At 42.5% G+C, this 19401-nt stretch overlaps 1 protein-coding gene across 1 annotated transcript in view; it reads left to right on the top strand.

The window, feature by feature from the left end:
* iars2 (isoleucyl-tRNA synthetase 2, mitochondrial) overlaps positions 1-19401 on the top strand; it is a 75763-nt gene that overhangs the window by 37236 nt on the left and 19126 nt on the right. The window contains exon 14 of the mRNA XM_033025380.1: positions 6481-6574. Coding sequence (XP_032881271.1) covers positions 6481-6574 — 94 coding nt within the window. The remainder of the gene's footprint in view (positions 1-6480; positions 6575-19401) is intronic.

Here is a 19401-nt window from a genome sequence, read left to right on the forward strand (position 1 = left end):
TACAAAGTATTTTTTTTTTTAAATGTAGGTGCTTTTTTAGTAGTAGATTATTTCCACGAAAATAATAATTTGATGAGGGAAAACCCACTGAAAATCCTGCATCTTACTGACAAAACATGCTTGCAGAACCATGGAAACAGGAGAGGGTATGTAGTGTAGTATAGTTTAGAGATACAGCGAGAAGGTAGGCTCTTTGGCCCACCAACGATCCACGCAGACCAACGATCACCCATACACCAGTTTTATACACACAAGGGACAATTTATGTACAAAACCTGCATGTCCTTGAAATGTGGCAGGAAACGGAGCTCTCGGAGAAAACCCGTAAGGGTTCACGAGGAGAATGTACACACTCCATACAGACAGCACCCAGAGTCAGGATTGAACCCTGGTCTCTGGCATTGTAAGGCAGCATCTCTACCACTGTGCTGCCATGTAACGCTTGAGTCTGCCATGCCAATCCCTGCGATGATAGCTTGTTCACAAACTCACATTCTCACATGATCCCAATATTCTGTGATTTCCATCATTTTTAATCTCTTGTCCATACGTCTCCTCAATTACTGAAAACATGCAGCATATAGGGTAGAGAATACCAGTGATTTATCTCAGTCATTGACTTAGAAACGTAGAAAAATAGGTGCAGGAGTAGGCCATTCGGCCCTTCGACCATTCAATATGGTCATGGCTGATCATCTACAATCAGTACCCCATTCCTGCTTTCCCCCCATATCCCTTGATTCCTTTAGCCCTAAGAGCTAAATCTAACTCTCTCTTGAAAACATCCAGTGAATTGGCCTCCACTGCCTTCTGTGAATTCCACAGATTCACAACTCTCTGTCTCTAAAGCAATGCTAGAAACATAGGTAAAACAAATATTAAATAAAAAAATAATTTTGCATCAAAATCTGCATTTCTTGCATGGCCGCCAGTCAACGAGTATCCCTCAAGTCCCAATGAGGGTCGGATCGGTAGCATCATGCGGTCTAGGTGCCACATTTTCTGGGGGACATCTGGGGGGGATTTCAAGTGCGCTCTTGTCATTTTGTCCAGATTAAAGAAGGTGCCAGACCACCAGTTGCCCGAAATCGGTGGTGGACCTGTATATGTTGATGGCCTAGACTTAAATGCAAGGAAAATGATAAAGAAGTTTATAGGTGACAAAAAATTGGTTGCATATTGATGACGAAGAAAGTTTTAGAGTGCAGGATGGTGTAGTATATCAGGCAGAGAAGTGGCAAATGGAATTTATTGCAGAGAAGTGTGACTGATACATTGGGAAGGTGCAACATAATAAGGGAGTATACAGTTAATAGAAGGATATAGTATGATTTGGAGAAATTAAGGAATCTTGAGGTAAAGGTTTGTAACTTATTAAAAGTAGTTATGATGCACACAGAATATTTTTATTATTAGCTGAGACATAGAATATAAAAGCAGGGCGGTTATGTTGAACTCAAAATAGTACTATTTAGGCCGTTAGTGGGAGCAGAGAAAATTTATAAGGACATTGCCAAAACTTGAACATGAAAGCTATGAGGAATTTGATATGCTAGAATTGTTATATTTGAGTAGCGACAGTTGAGGTGAGTCTTAACTGAAATGTATTCATTTATGAGGAGAGGCTCAAGAATCTTAAGTAAAACACAAAATACTGGAATAATTCAGCAGGTTAGGTAGCATCTAATGAAAGAATGGATGTGTGACGTTTCGGGTTGGTACCGTTCTTCAAAATGAAATGACTGGATTAAGTAAACAGGAAGAAGCCATTTCCCTCAGAGAGGTTAAAAGTCAGTGGTAAAGATTTAAAGAAACTGGTAGAATTATGAAACAGTTTTCAATCAGGGATAGGTTTCTGTTTGGAACCTGCTGCCTGTTACAGTAGATAAAGCAGAAACCACCCACCACGTTCAGCGAGACAGGACCTGCGAGGCTACAGCCCTGGAGTTGGACGGCCAGAACTATGCTGATTAGTTTTCTCTTTTTGACTGCCCCAGGCAAGATTGACTGCATGGTGTCCTTCTGTTCATTTCCTCAGGCTGTCTGCTGACTTTAGGTTGGCTTTGTTTTCCATATTCCATCTATTATTGCTTTCTAACATTTTCTTCAAACATGTTCCCACTGTTAGCTTACCTCTTCCTGCTAGCAAGATACTGAAAGTGTTATCAGTAGTGTTTATCCAAGACAATTTTGTTTTAATATTAAAGTTCAATACCGCTCTAGAACTTAGTCTGTAAACTCTGTCTCTTTGCTTGCTCTGAGTATTTAATGCCTGCTTCTTTTACTAGATATTTTCCTAACTCAGTTTTTTCCTTATGACAAAACATGTTCACTGATAACACAATGTCAACAAGCAAGTTGGAGACCGAACAGGGTGGGGCATCTGATTGGGCTCATGGCAAACAGTTGATTGTAGAGCAAGTCAATTTATTCTGATAAGTTTAAAGAGCAGAGTAACCAGAAATTATGACAGAAACTGCAACAACTTTTAGTGAAAGCAGGTAATTTATCAGAATTATAGTTCCCTGTACAACATTGCAATTGAAGGATCCTGATCCGAAATGTCACCTATCCATTTTCTCCAGAGATATTGCTTGACCTGCTGAGATACTCAATTTTTTAACTTTCCTTGGTAAATGAGCATCTGCAATTTCTACATCGCACATTGACTGCTGACTTCATCAAACTACTTGATGACTATGTTTGCAGCAATGTTTGTAGATGATATAAAGATAGGTGGAGGCGCAGGTAGTGTTGAGGAAAATGGTAGTCTGCAGAAGGACTTGGACAGGTTGGGAGAGTGCACACAGTAGCAAATGGAATACAGCATAGCAGAGTGTGCAGTCATGCACTTTGGTAGAAAAAGTAACGGCATAGAAGTGCAAAGGGATTTGGGAATGCTGATACAGGATTCCCAAAAGGCTAATTTGCAGGTTGAAGATAGACACAAAAGCTGGAGTAACTCGGCGGGTCAGGCTGCATCTCTGGAGAAAAGGAATAGGTGATGTATCGGGTCAAGACCCTTCTTCAGGTTTTAATTTGCAGGTTGAGGAAGGCAAATGCAATGTAATGCCAGCATTCATTTCAAGAGGACAACAGTGCCCTCCATAATGTTTTGGATAAAGACCCATCATTTATTTATTTGCCTCTGTACTCCACAATTTGAGATTTGTAATAGAAAAAATCACATGTGGTTAAAGTGCACATTGTCAGATTTTAATAAAGGCCATTTTTTATACATTTTGGTTTCACCATGTAGAAATTACAGCAATGTTTATACATAGTCCCCCCCATTTCAGGGCACCATAATGTTTGCGACGGCAATGTCATGTATATTAAAGTAGTCATGTTTAGTATTTTGTTGTATATCCTTTGCATGCAATGACTACTTGAAGTCTGTGATTCATGGACATCACCAGTTGCTGTGTGTCTTCTCTGGTGAAGCTCTGCCAGGCCTGAATTGCAGCCATCTTTAGCTAATGCTTGTTTTGGGGGCTAGTACCCTTCAGTTTTCTCTTCAGCATATAAAAGGCATGCTCAATTGAGTTCAGATTGGGTGATTGCCTTGGCCACTCAAGAATTAACCATTTTTTAGCTTTAAAAAACTCCTTTATTGCTTTAGCAGTATGTTTGGGATCATTGGCTTGCTGTAGAATGAACCACCGGCCAATGTGTTTTGAGGCATTTGTTTGAACTTGAGCAGATAGGATGTGTCTATACACTTCAGAATTCATTATGCTACTACCATCAGCAGTTGGATCATCAATGAAGATAAGTGAGCCAGTACCTTCAGCAGCCATACATGCCCAGGCCATAACACACCTACCACCGTGCTTCACAGATAAGGTGGTATGCTTTGGATTTTGGGCAGTTCCTTCTCTCCTCCATACTTTGCTCTTGCCATCACTTTGATATAAGTTAATCTTCGTCTCATCTGTCCACAAGACCTTTTTTCAGAACTGTGGTTGCTCTTTTAAGTACTTCTTGGCAAACTGTAACCCGGCCATCCTATTTTTGTGGCTAACCAGTGGTTTGCATCTTGCAGTGTAGCCTCTGTATTTCTGTTCATGAAGTCTTCTGCGGACAGTGGTCATTGACAAATCCACACCTGAAGAGTGTTTCTGATCTGTCGCACAGGTGTTTGGGGATTTTTCTTTGTTATAGAGAGAATTCTGCTGTCATCAGCTGTGGAGGTCTTCCTTGGCCTGCCAGTTCCTTTGTGATTAGTAAGCTTACCAGTGCTCTCTTTCTTTTTAATGATGTTCCAAACAGTTGATTTTGGTAAGCCTAAGGTTTGGCTTATGTCTCAACAGTTTTATTCTTGTTTCTCAGTCTCATAATGGCTTCTTTGACTTTCATTGGCACAACTTTGGTCCTCATGTTGATAAACAGCAATACAAGTTTCCAAAGGTGATGGAAAGATTGGAGGAAAGACTAGGTGCTGAGAGCACTCTTATACCTGCATTAAGGAGGCAGTTAAACACACCTGAGCAACAAACGCCTGTGAAGCCATGTTTCCCAAACTATGTATAAACACAGCTGTAATTTCTACATGATGAAACCAAAATGTATAAAAATGGTCTTTAATAAAATCTGACAATGTGCACTTTATCCACACGTGATTTTTTTTTCTATTACAAATCAAATTGTGGAGTACAGAGGCAAATAAATAAATGATGGGTCTTTGTCTGAAATATTATGGAGGGCACTATAGAATATAAAAGCAAGGATGTAAAGCTGAGGCTTCATAAGGTGCGGGTGAGGCCATATTTAGAATATTGTGAGCTGTTTTGGGCCCCATATCTGAGGAAGGATCCTCCCCATTGCTCTCTACCGGTCTTTCTCTCTCAGTACATCCTTGCTCTCGGCAGTACGGTTTCCGGAAATGCTGGTGGCTCGGGGCTTACTGGGAGATCACAACGGGTGAACCGGGCCTACCGAGTGGAACTTCCATCATCGGTCTACGGTGGACGAGTCTTCCTCTGACATCTGGCCGCGGCGCGCGAGACGGGCCTGCATGTCGGGAGTGTCCTGGCCCACTGATTGGCAGAGGGCAGAGCCTCGGAATGAAAGGATGTACTTTTAGAATGGAGATGAGGAATCTCTTTAGCTAGAGGATGGTGAATCTGTGGAATTCATTGCCACAGATGGCTGTGGAGGCCAAGACATTGGCTATTTTTAAAGCGGAGATTGATAGGTTCTTGACATATAGGGTGTCAAATGATACTGAGAGAAGGTAGGAGAATGGAACTGAGGGGGGAAAATATCAACTATCATTGAATGGCAGAGTAAACTCAATGGGCCGAATGGCCTAATTCTGCTCTTATGTCTTATGGTTTTATCTCAGGTAGAATCAGATGGTTTGTACACAAGTACGGTTAATATTGATTCCTTGGAAGATGAATCTAAGATTTATGGAAAACAGGAAAATGGCAAAAACTTTGAACAAATGTTTTGTTTCTGTCTTCATGGTAGATGATACCAAATGCATCCCAATTAGACAAATATTCAGGTGGTTGGGTAAAAGGGGAAGAATTTAACAATCATTGTCACCAAAGAAAAGGCTGAAAACTAGCAGAAGTTTAAAAAAGAAATGGTGGTAGGTGAGATGGTGGGTGCATTTATTTGGGATCGTGAAATCTTCTGGGAAGGTCCAAGTAGATTGAAAAACATGGGGGTAAAACTATTGGTAAAAGACTGTACATCTACCCTATTTATTTCCCTTATGATCTTGTACACCTCTATAAGATCACTCCTCATCCTCCTGCACTCAAAGGAATAAAGTCCCAGCCTGCTCTACCTCTCCCTATAGCTCACGCCTACGAGTACTGGCAACATTTCGGTAAATTGAATAACAACATCTTTCTTATAACAGGGTGACCAAAATTGAACACAGCTCTTCAAATCTGTGACGCCACTTCCAAGAAACTGTGCCAGCACTCCTAGATCCCTCTGCTCTACAACAATCCCTAGAGCCCTGCTGTATAGGGCCGTGACTACTATGTAGGTCCGATGCTGGAGTGACTTTCCAAAATGCAACACCTTGCACCTATCTGTATTAAACTTAATTAACCAATCCGCAACTCACCTGGCCAACTGATCAAGATCTTGCTGCAATTTTTGGTTGTCGTTGCTTGCTGTCTGCTTGGAGTTTGCACATTCCCCCTTTGCTTATTTGGGCCAGATTCGTCAGTTTCCACAACCATCCGACGATAGATTAATCAGCTATTGTTAATTACCTTATTTTTGTAATCAAAAGAGAGATTACAGATGTGCAATAAAATAAGTTGCAGGATGTAAGGAAACGAGGAGAAGGGTAATGTGACTGATGAGCCGCATTGACCTGAGGGAATTAATATCTTACGTCATAATAAATAAATAAACAACCTGACAGCTAATTAATTGTACAGGAATTCATTGTCATTTGGTATATAAATGTTTTTTCATTGACTAAATTATGTCATGTTTTTGTTTCTGCAGAGTGGAGGCTCTGATGTGTCAAATTATGTCAAGGGAGAGGATATCTTGGATATTTGGTTTGACAGTGGCATCTCATGGGCAAATGTGTTGTCAGGTGAGAAGTTAAGCATTCATAGACGTTACTTATTCAAAAAGAACATTTATTTCCATGTTTAGTTTTATGGGTTCTAAGCTAAAGAAATGGTCTGATAATGCCAGGCACCAAATATGGCGCCTACCTGCGGCGACATTTTGCCAGCAGCCCAACAGAAGAGGATGATTTACAGCTACAATCAACTTACCTGGATCAGAAAAACGGCCGTAACGGACAAGCTGCTGGTGCATCTGAAGGCACTAGCGATTTCGCGATCTCCCGCAGCTGCGGGAGCCTCCGACTGCAAGCGTTCCCTGGATTGCTGGAGAGAATCCCACCCGACCGGGAAACACACATACTGTACCTGGAAACACCAGGAATCCCTCCGACGAGCGGGATTTCCCAGGAGCAACGGAGCTCAAGCTGCCATCTGTGAGGGAATCCCCAATCGTAAAGGAGCTGGAGCTGCCGACTGTGAGGGAATCCCCGTTCCAGCGCAGGCTCGCAGAAACAGCAGGTACAGTACCTGGAAACAACGGAGAGGCCTCCATTGTGTCCGGAAACGTGGCTGACGGGCAGGACTTCAGGTCAGACTGAAGTGCAGGGGACTTCGACCCCCTCTCCCTACCATCCCACTGGCCAATGTACAGTCCCTTGAAAATAAAATGGCGGACTTAAAGGCAAGGCTGCTTTACCAAAGGGAGCTGAGTGAATGCTCTGTGTTCTGTTTCACAGAGACATGGCTCACCCCAGCTCCCCAGACTCAGCAGTCCAGCCTGAAGCTTTCTCCATCCATCGCATGGACCGTACACTGGCATCTGCGTGGTGCTCAGACGTGGCGGTCCTATCCAACTCCTGCTACCCGCACCCTGGAACACCTGGCGGTGAAGTGCCGTCCCTTCTACCTACCAACGGAATTCACTTCCATCATCCTGACGACGGTCTACATCCCTCCCCAGGCTGATGGCCATCTGGCACTGGGGGAGCTGCACGCCTTGGTCAACAAGCACCAGACGGCTTACCCGGAGGCATTTACCACCGTAGCCGGAAACTTCAACAAAGCTAACCTTAAGAAATCGCTCCCTAACTTCTACCAACATATCTCCTGCAGCACCAGAGGACCAAACAGCCTCGACCACTGCTACACGACCATCAAAGACGCCTATCGCTCTATCCCTCGCCCTCACTTTGGTAAATCCGACCATACTGCAGTGCTGATTCTTCCTGCCTACAGGCAGCAATTGAAGAGCGCACCCCCTGAGGTGAGGACTGTTCAGAGCTGGTCGGGGGGGGGGGCGGCAGAGGAACAACTCCAGGACTGTTTGGAGTCTGTAGATTGGGCAATGTTCAGGGACTCTGCAATGGACCTGAACGAATACGCCACAGTCGTTACAGACTTCATAAAGAAATGTGTGGTGGACTGCATCCCAAAAAACCTTCCGAGTGTTTCCTAACCAGAAGCCTTGGATGAACCATGAGATCCGCACTCTTCTGAAGTCTAGATCCCAGGCATTCAGGTCTGGAGACACAGAGGTCTACAAAAAGTTCAGATATGACCTTGGTAAAGGGCCTGTCCCACTTGGCTGTCTTTCGCGCGCCATGACCTGCTAGCGTGTGGGTAGCGCATGGTAAGCGCAGATACGGGCACATGGAGGAGTGTGGACTTCGTCCTGCACGAAATCTTCGCGTGCCACCGGCCTGTCGCGTAACTGAAGGCCAAAGTGGGACAGGCCCAAGACCCTGGCGCAACGCAACGTCTCACCTCCAACAGCAGCAGAAGCAGGCAAACGATCGTCGAACTCAGCCTGGGGCTCACGGCCGTTGCGGATCCGGATCCGCTCCTACTTCTACTCCCAGAGCGGGTCAAGAAAATTGAAGATAGACACAAAATGCAGGAGTAACTCAGCGGGACCGCCAGCATCTCTGGAGAGAAGGAATGGATCAAAGTCAAAAGTCAGTAGCCTTTATTGTCATTCAGACCTTGCGGTCTGAACGAAATTTTGTTGCATTCGTTGGATGACGTTTCGGTCAAGACCCTTCTTTCAGACTGAAGAAGATTCTCGACATGAAACATCATCCATTGCCTCTCTCCAGAGATGCTGCTGGTCCTGCTGAGTTACTCCTGCATTTTGTGTCCATCTTCAAATGACGTCACGCGCTCCAAACGGCTGTAAGGGCGCATGATGATGCGCGCGATTCTCACGGGACCGTCGCGCCTCAACGCGACGATGAGGTCGCGTAATTAGCGTGCCAACGACAAGTAAGTGGGACAGGCTTAAGGCCATCAAAAAAGCCAAAAGGGACTTCAGCTCCAAGCTGGAGGATGAAACGGATGTTCGGCAACTGTGGTGGGGCTTGAATGCCATCATCTCCTATAATGCGAAATCAGGAGGCAGCTCAATTGTCAGCGAAGCATCACTCCCTGACGAGCTCAATGCGTTTTACGCACGATATCAGAAGATCCTTCAGGGGGGTGAACCTTCGAAAAGCACCTGGACCTGATGGTATACCCAGTAGTGTTCTAAAAACCTGTGCAGACCAACTGGCTGGAGTTTTTATGGACATTTTCAACCTCTCACTTCTGAGGTCTGAGGTTCCCATCTGCTTTAAAAGGGCATCAATTATCCCAGTGCCCAAGAAGAGCAAGGTGATGTGCCTCAATGACTATCGACCAGTGGCACTAACGTCTGTGGTGACGAAGTGCTTTGAGAGGTTGATTATCGCGCATATCAACTCTTACCTCAACAAGAACCTCGACCCACTGCAGTTCGCTTTCCGCCGTAACAAATCAACGGTGGATGCGATCTCACTGGCTCTCCACTCTGCTCTGGACCACTTGGACAACAAAAACTCATATGTCAGGCTGTTATTCATTGACTACAGCTCGGCATTTAATACAATCATCCCCTCCAAGCTGGTTACCAAGCTCGCAGAACTGGGTCTCTGCGTATCCCTCTGCAATTGGATCCTCGACTTCCTCATCCATAAACCACAGTCTGTCCGTATTGGTGGAAATGTGTCATCCTCGATAACAATCAGCACGGGAGCACCTCAAGGCTGCGTGCTCAGCCCTCTGCTTTACTCACTCTATACTCATGACTGCGTAGTCGGACATAGTGCAAACTCCATCATCAAGATCGCCGACGACACCACTTGTGGGACGAATCACTGATGGGGCCAAGTCAGAGTATAGAAGTGAGATCGACCGATTGACCAAATGGTGCCAACACAATAACCTGGCTCTCAACACCAGCAAAACCAAGGAACTGATTGTGGACTGTGGAAGGGATAGGATTGGGACCCACAATCCTGTTTATATCAACGGGACAATGGTGGAAAGGGTCAAGAACTTCAAATTCCTGGGCGTGCACATTTCCGAAGATCTTTCTTGGTCCCAGCACACTGATGCAATCATAAAGAAAGCACATCAGAGAAAGCACATCGGCGCCTCTACTTCCTGAGAAGACTACGGATAGTCGGCATGTCAAAGAGGACTCTCTCGAACTTCTACAGGTGCACAGTAGAGAGCATGCTGACTGGTTGCATCGTGGCTTGGTCCGGCAACCCTGAGGGTCCAGGAGCGGAAAAGGATGCAGAAAGTTGTGACCACTGCCCAGTCCATCATCGGCTCTGACCTCCCCACCATCGAAGGGATCTATCGCAGTCACTGCCTCAAAAAGGCAGCCAACATCATCAAGGACCCACACCATCCTGGCCACACACTCATCTCTCCACTACCATTGGGCAGAAGGTACAGGAGCTTGAAATCTGTTACATCCAGGTTCAGGAACAGCTACTTCCCCACAGCCATCAGGCTATTAAACTTGCCAACAAACAGACTTTATCTGCTTATTTATGTGTATATTGAACAGAACTGATCTGTATTTTTGCTTACAATACTCTGTTGTGCTGCAGCAAGCAAGAATTTCATTGTCATATCTGGGACACATGACAATAAACTCTCTTGACTTGACTTGACTGTAAATGGAGCTTAAAGGTATGTCTAGCTCTATCAACTGAATTGATCAACAATGGGAATTTTGTCAGAAGGAACAGCAGATGCTGGTTTACACTGAAGATAGACACAAAATGCTGGAGTAACTCAGTGGGACAGGCAGCATCTCTGGAGAGAAGGAATATGTGACGTTTCAGGTCGAGTCCCTTCTTCAGACTGGAAATTTTATGGTTTTGAATAACTGATTTATTTTTACTAACAATTAGTGCCAAAAACTGAGGAAGAATAAATTTAAGATGCTGGAGTTCTAAAATAGTGACAATATTGTGGAAATATCAGAGGTCAGATGGCATCTGTGAGAGCGAAACATGTTTTACGTTGCTGCATTAATTAGAGTCGATGATCTGAAATGTTAACCCTTCCCATTCTCCCTGCAACTGCTGGCTCATCTCAAGCATTTTCCATTTTTGTGAATAGCAAGTTGTCTACTAATGGCAGTGCTAACAAAGCGATTTCAACATGTTAGTAACTGAGCCATGTGAGCACAGAATGCACAATTGAAACGTAAAATTTAAAGACAAACATACTCAGTAATGTGTCTTCTGTGATGACTATGAAGAGGTAGCAAGTTCTGTGAATAAAGGGAAGCCAGTGGATGTACAACTGCTGTTAAACTTGAGTGACTTAGATATTCTGCATGCTCACTCTTAAGTCTGCAGTCACTTTGAATTTGTTGGTGCTGCTTGCATTCGTAATCAGTTAAACTTTGTTCTCTGTAAGGAAATTAAACTACCTGTACGAAGGTTAAAATAAAACGGTAACGAGTTCTCTTCCTCTAGTATCCTTCTAGAGGTATGGTATCTCTACCATACTACACTAAAGTGGTGTAGTGATAGATAAAACTGATTACTCTGCAAAATGGTTATAATAATAATAAATTTAATTTATGGGCGCCTTTCAAGAGTCTCAAGGACACCTTTCAAAAATTTAGCAGGTAGAGGAAAAACATGTAAGGGGAATGAAATAAATAGTAAAGACATTAGTACACAAAGTAAAGACAGAATTCAATACAAAACAATATGAGGCAGTTAATGCACAGATGAAAGGGAGGGGGACGTGGGGCTAAGGATAGGCAGAGGTGAAGAGATGGGTCTTGAGGCGGGACTGGAAGATGGTGAGGGACACGGAATTGCGGATCCGTTGGGGGAGGGAGTTCCAGAGCCTGGGAGCTGCCCTGGAGAAGGCTCTGTCCCCAAAACTGGGGAGGTTAGACTTGTGGATGGAGAGGAGACCGGCTGATGTGGATCTGAGGGACCGTGAGGGTTGGTAGGGGGAGAGGAGGTCAGTGAGATATGGGGGGGCCAGATGGTGGAGGGCTTTGTAGGTGAGGATCAGGATTTTGTAGGTGATCCGGTGGGAGATGGGAAGCCAGTGAAGTCGTTTGAGGACTGGAGTGATGTGAAGCCAGGATTTGGTGTGGGTGATGAGTCGGGCGGCTGCGTTCTGGACCAGTTGGAGTCGGTTGATGTAGGTGGAGCTGATGCCAAGGAGAAGGAGTTGCAATAGTCCAGTCGGGAGGAGATGAAGGCATGGATGAGTCTTTCAGCAGCGGACGGTGTGAGAGAGTGTCTGAGTTTGGCGATGTTGCGGAGATGAAAGAAGGAGGTTTTAATGACATGGCGGATGTGAGGCTCAAGGGAGAGGGTGGAATCAAAGATCACGCCAAGGTTGCGGGCCTGGGGAGATGGGGAGACAGTGGTGCCATCGATGGTGAGAGTGGGGTTATTGATTTTGCTGAGTGTGGCTTTGGAGCCTATGAGGAGGAATTCTGTCTTATCGCTGTTGAGTTTGAGGAAATTATGTTGAATCCAGGTTTTTATAGCTGACAAACACGAGTTGATATGGGAGAGGGGGCGGTTGTGGGGGGATTTGGTGCCAAGGTAGATCTGGGTGTCATCAGCGTAACAGTGGAAGTCCAGGTTGAAGTGGCGGAGTATCTGACCAAGGGGGAGGATGTAGATGATGAAGAGGAGGGGGCTGAGTACGGAGCCTTGGGGAACGCCTCGAGTGACTGTGGCTGTAGCAGAGGTGTGGTTGTGGAGAGAGATGAAGGTAGGAACGGAGCCAGCTGAGTGCAGAGCCTTCAATGCCGAGGTCTTTGAGTCTGGTGAGCAGGATGTTATGGTTCACTGTATCGAAGGCTGCGCTCGGGTCGATGAGGATGTTGAGGGAACCAGTGTCAGCAGAGGTGAGGAGGTTGTTGAGGACTTTGAGGAGAGCAGTTTCTGTGCTATGGAGGGGGCGAAAGCCAGATTGGAGGGGTTCAAGTAGGTTATACGCAAGGAGGTGGGAATGAAGTTGCGACACAAGGATACGCTCCAGGGTTTTTGAAAGAAAGGGGAGGTTTGAGATTGGGCGGTAGTTAATGAGAGAGTAGGGATCAAGACCAGGTTTCTTTAAGATTAGTGTAACAGCAGCAGTTTTGAAAGCGGAGGGGACAATTCCTTGGGACAATGAGGAGTTGAAGAGATTAGTGAGGTGGGGGCAGAGAACGGGGAGGCAGGACTTCAGCAGGGGAGTGGGGAGAGGGTCGAGGGAGCAGGTAGTGGGTTTGGAAGAGCTAATGAGTTTGGAGATTTCAGTAGGGGTGACCAGGTCAAACTGGGAGAGGAAGCAGTGTGGAGGAGGGGTAAGGAGGTCAGTGGAGATGTTGAAAGAAGGGACCTTGGTAGGTGGTGGAGTAGATGCTGGGGAGTCGGGTACAGGGGATAAAGATTGATAGATGGTGCTGATTTTATCAGCGAAATAGTGGAGGAATGAGTTGCAGAGATCCGGAGTAGAGGTAGGGAGAGTGTTGGCTCGAGGCTTGAGGAGGTTGCCCACTGTGGAGAAGAGGGTTCTGTGGTTTAGGCAGGGATCGGTGAATATGGAGGAGAGGTAGGCAGATTTTGCAGCAATGAGGGCATCTTTGTAGTCAGTGAGGTGGAGTTTGTAAGCTTCAAGGTGGACTGTGAGAGATGATTTCTTTGTGAGTCGTTCAAGTCGGCGACCAGTCTGTTTCAGTTTACGAAGTGCAGGTGTGTACCAGGGTGAAGATGTGTTGAAAGTTACGGTTCATGTTTTGAGGGGGGCCATCGTGTTAAGGGAGGTAGACAAGGTGGAGTTGAGATGGTTTGTGAGATCATCAGGTGAGATGGGGTTTGAGTCCAGGGGGAGAGTGGTGGAGAGCAGGTCAGAGAGATGGGGGGGATCAATGGATTTTAGATTACAGAAGGTGATTTCTCGGAGGAAGCAGGGGCGAGGTGTCGGAGAAGGGATGGTGAACCGTATAAGCTTATGATCAGAGAGGGGGAAGAGGCAAGGATGGAGGTCGAGTACCGGTTGATTTGTGGAGCAGACCAGGTCAAGGATGTGACCTTTGTCATGGGTGGGAAAGGTGACGTGCTGAGTGAGAGAGAAGTTGTCAAGTTATCACCTTTTCCAGAATATGTTGGAGTTTGATCCTTTAAGGTAGACATTTCATCCTCCACGTAAAATTAAATATGTTTAAAAAATGTGAACTTTAATCCCAAAGTATAATATAAATCTATCAAAACTGCATAAATCATTTATTGTTAATTTATTTAGCTATAAATATTATCTATGAGTTATAATACATTACAATTTTTTTGATCTTACTTTGCTAGTCTTTAATAATATAACAAATTTAATAGCACAAATATTGTTTTGCACATGATTATTTGAATTTAAATTGCCAATGATAATTTGACCAGCTCAGTGGCAATGTGACCTGGGGGAAGAGAATAAACCAATATTGAATGGATTTTTAAAAAGTAACAGTAGAAAGTCTCTTAAAATGGTCCAAAGGGAAACCTTATAGTATGGGGGGGATTATTATATGATTTATAGGTGTGCAGCAAGGAAGCACCATCTTTTATTTATTTTATTTCTATAACGACGTAGAAACTGCCAAAGAGCTTTGCATAACAATCAGGTCAGTAACAGCATTTTTGTACATAGCAAAAGTCGTACTTCAGTTTGCAAGATGCAAGTCCAGATCACCTATTTTTAGGCTTGTCATTGAGGAAAGAATATTTGCCAATGCTTCTGGAGACCTGCTTACTTTTCAGGAGTAGAAGAAAATCATTAGCATTGACCTAATCCATGCAGTAGGTTTTCTTTGTGGGTCTAGAATGAGGGGTTCTCAAACCCATGATACTGTATAAAGTCATGTACCACTGAGATTAGGAGACATTTCATGACTCAAAGGTTGGTGTGGTCAACCTATAGAATTCTCTACCACAGAGGGCAAGTTGCTGAATATATTTAGAAGTAGATCAAGAACATATTAAGAAGTAGACACAAAAACATGAACATGAACATGGAGGAACAGCCGTGATCACGTTGAATGATGTGGAGCATGCTCAACAGGCTGAATGGCCCAATCCTGCTCCTGTTTTAGGAGATGTTTTATAACTAAAGGTTCTTATTTTTTTTTAGAGGTATCTTGATTTAGCACATGCTCACCTGGCATACATGAAACGGCACAATTCAAACTCCTTTAAACTATCCATTTGGTGTGCCAACAATGGTATTTATAATTGTTCATTTCTGATCTGGAATCATTCCTCGGAAGCCATTGATTACTGTTTTTACTGCAAATAAATTTCAATTGTTAAATGGAAAGACTGCTAAAATAAGCACCACTCACGGAAAAATCATTGAAAGAAGGTTCCAATTGTTAGTAAATAGTTTGTGCACAATTTAAGTGCTGAAGTATATCAGCAATACCCTGTACTGCAAAATTTGTTTCAAAAGCAAGTTGAGCTTTATTTTTTCAGAATTATTTTGTATGAACTTCATTCTAAACAGAGCAATGCATGTTAGTAGCAAGTGACCCTGTATAGCTTTAAAACATAATAACCTCTTTCAACACCACCATATTTGATAATGTTTAACAGATTGTTAGCTTATTTCTTAAATGAGCATATCTTTAGAATTGTGTTTGCCAGTCAAAGTGCAACCATAAGGCGAAGGTTGTTTTTATTACTTTACATCTTGTAGTAAATTATCTGTTCTTATAGAATTGCAGTTGGATTGGAGAGATTCACTGAAATGTATGATGTTGATAAGCAATAGCTAACATGTAAGGATCAAACACAAAAAATTGCGAGCATTTAGTTTCCGTTTCTGGTACAAATAATTCCAACATGGCGGACAAAGGATAGTACTTGATCAAAAGTAGAAACATATAATGAATCATGGAGAGCAATTTGGAATTAGATTAGGAAGGATAAATGTATGTCCTTTATCTGAAGATTTAAAAAAACTGAAGAGGAGGGGGGAGGAGTGTGAGGACAATTAACAAATACTTTGGTTTTGCCTTCATGGAGAGACAGTTGCCCAGAAACTGTATGGAAGCAAGAATCCAATGCAACGGAGAAATTAATGTAAATAGAATGGACTGGAGAAATTAATGGATTAAAGGTGAATGTATCCTGCATCTCGGAATACTGAAAAGATAGACATGGAAATGGTGGATACCTTGGTTGTCATCTTCCAATATTCTGTAGTTTAGGGAACTGCTCCTGCAGATTGGAGGATGGCAATTAAAATCCCCACTTTTTAGAAAAGAAAAAAGAAATCGAGAAATATGAACCAGTTAGCCAGACCAGTATTAGGGAATATGATAGACTATTTTAAGCGATGGCATAATAAGGTATTTCAAAAATATTGAGGGGATTAGACAAAAGTTAGTATGGATTTACAAAAGAAAAATTATTTTTTAACAAACCAACTAGAGATTTTTGAGGATGTAAATAGTAGAATAGAAAAGGGAGAATCAACATGTTTGGATTTTCAAAAGTTTCATATAAGATGTTACGAAGAAACTAAGAAGGATAAATGGGGTTTTCTCTTGATAACATGGATAAGTGTGAAATTAGGCAGGCAAAACAGAAAATAAGGTGATTATTTAATTGGTAGGAGAATAGGAAATATTGATGTATTGCCAACTTGTATGTGAAGCAAGCAGATAAGAAGGCAAATGGTATGTTGCAGGAGATTTTGAATGCAGGGGCTCTGATGTCTAACTATCCTTGAACAGGGCATTGGTCAGACCACTCCTGAAGTATAGCATGCAGGTTTGATCTTATTTAAGAAAGGAAATATTTGTACATAGAGCTTGTGCAATAAAGCTTACCAAAGTGATTCTTGGGATGGTGGGACTGTCATGTGAGAAGAGAATGGGCTGATATGACCCGCATTCACCAACATTAGAAACACAAGATTTCAATTAAATGTACAAAATTTTGAAAAATGGTTAACAGGCTGAATGTAGAATCAAATTAATATTTCCATTTGTTTTTAATTCTCATTTCACTCTGTTTACCCATTCTTTATATTGTTTTGGCGTTTAGCGCTTCAAACCAAAGCTATGATCCAGCAGTGTAGAGATTGATCTGTGACCCAAGTGCATAGGTCTTGGATCAATTTCTATCATGCCAAGATTTAAAATTAATAATTGACGGCCGTCAACTGTCTGTGGAAGAGAATTCTAAACTTGTCAACCTTTACATATAAAATTGTTAAGCTGCCAATTTCCAGGAAATACAACTATAGTTATCGTAATCTCTCCTTGTAATGTAGACCATGCAGTCCAGGTATCATTTTGATAAGCATACTCTTAAACTTCATTTATCCTTCCAAGGTGTGGCATCCAAACTCTATGAGATTTGACCAAAGCTTTTAGTAAATCACAAATTTATAGACCCGAATCTATGCAGTGTTTAGAATTTTTGAAAGTGAAGTTTTGGAACTTCAAGATATTGTTTTCTAGCCACTTATGATTTTTTTTAAAACTTAACAAAAACTTTGGCTGTTTGGGGGGTTGAATAATCACTAATCACTGATATAATTCCAAAGGTTAGGGCTATAATATTTTATCAGTTTTACAGTTTGCTTACTCATTAAAGTCAATATATCCTTATCATACAATCTTTCATACTAGCATTTTCAGGAAGGTGGTATATATCTTAATTACCTGGCCCTCTAAACATTTAGGACTTTGGAAGTAATTCTTGTTATCTCATCGTAGAAAAGCAACTCCCTCTAATAATTGCCAGGCCCTGTCTAAGCATAATTTTATTCACAAACATTTTGTGTGAGGTCAATATGTGTATAATCTCTCTTCAGTTTACATTTCGAAATGTAAAACACCCAAAAATACATGGCAGTTAAAATGAACCATGTCTCCTGTAAGGTTCTGGTATCAAAAAGCTTCAAAGGAACTATCTTCACAATGTGAAGGAAGGAACTACAGAAGATAGACTCAAAAAGCTGGAATAACTCAGTGTCACCTATCATGTTCTCTCTATTCCTTTACATTGTTCTCCTTCACTCTTCCTTTTACATATTCAATTTGACATATTTTTCTTAGTTGTTTAGATTGATTTGCTTAATCTTGGTCACAAATGATTGGGGTAGAAATCTTTGCTCTTGAGATGTTGAATCCCTTTTATCAAAATTAATTGGTTTCTTGGTAAAATTCATGGAGCTGCTAGTGAATTTGGGTAACATACAGCTTCATAATTCACTACTTCTCAATGTCTTATATCTTTCTAGATAAAAACCTAATTCACCAAATTCTGTATGAATCAAGGAGAAGGGCATAGAGGACTATGTGGGGAATATTAATAGGGCAGTTTGAGATCAAGAAGGTGGTGTTGGGGCTCTTGAAGAGTATTAAAGTGGATAACTCCCCAAAACCTGGTGGGATTAGCCCCAGATTATTAAGGGAGGAGGTTGCAGTGGCCTTGTCGAAGATCTATGTATCTTCTCCAGCTACAGGCCAGGTCCCGGAGGATCAGCGATCAGCCAAGATGTTGTTCCTTTGTGTAAGAGGGGAAGTAGAGATAATCCCAGAAATGATAAGCCAGTGAGCATCATGTCAGTGGTAGGGAAGCTATTGGAGAGGATTCTTCCGGATAGGATTTACTTCCATTGGGAGGGGAACGGACTAATTTGGAACAGTCAGAGTGGATTTGTCTGTGGCAGGTCATGTCTTACTAACTTGATTGAGTTTCTAGAGGAGGTGACATAGATGATTGATGAGGGTAGGGGCACTGGATATGTGCTTTGAAGAGGGTGCAGATGTGGTTTACCAGAATGCTATACACTGCTATTCTCATTGCTATTTTCCCCACAATATTTCTACTTATTTCAAAGTGCTGCCTCTTATATTTATCCTCATTGCACATATTGCTTCTAATTGTTCATTAGAAATTTGATTTTCTTCTGTATTAGTGTACATTCACAAGTATTCAATATTTACTGAGGGATCTCATGGCAGTGCATGTTTTGTACCAAATACATCACTAGTTCAGACATTTGTGCAGTGGTAATTGACCTTTTTGAAGGATAGGTTAACATTTTACATTTAAGTTTGAGCACTTCACGATCAATTTCATAGTTGTTTAACTTACACAGGCATCTTGGTGGATCATAAGCAGCTCAATATCTCTGTTTAATTATATCATGTTCCCCATCAATAATCGTTACATTTTCTCCTTGCTGTATTTCTCCTTTCAACTTCGACCCTTGTACAGTGCCATTGGGCATTTAGCTAATTAACAATCTTGCCATAAAATACTGTCAGGTGTGCCCATTGCAAAAATTTAATACAAAAAGCATGCTGTCTATACTGCCATCTGCTGATTAATTTCCGTCAACCACCAAACCATCTGTGAATTTGCTGCATCCTTTCATTCCTTCTTGTTGGCTGGTATGAAATTATGTCACTATTGTGTTGTCTTTGAGGTTTCCAAAGGTGTTCATACTTTAATCAATAATTCACAAATAGGAAATGAAAAGATGCGAAGTATTTTTGTTTACT

The sequence above is a fragment of the Amblyraja radiata genome, chromosome 8 (assembly GCF_010909765.2).
Source record: "Amblyraja radiata isolate CabotCenter1 chromosome 8, sAmbRad1.1.pri, whole genome shotgun sequence".
Lineage (NCBI taxonomy): Eukaryota > Metazoa > Chordata > Chondrichthyes > Rajiformes > Rajidae > Amblyraja > Amblyraja radiata.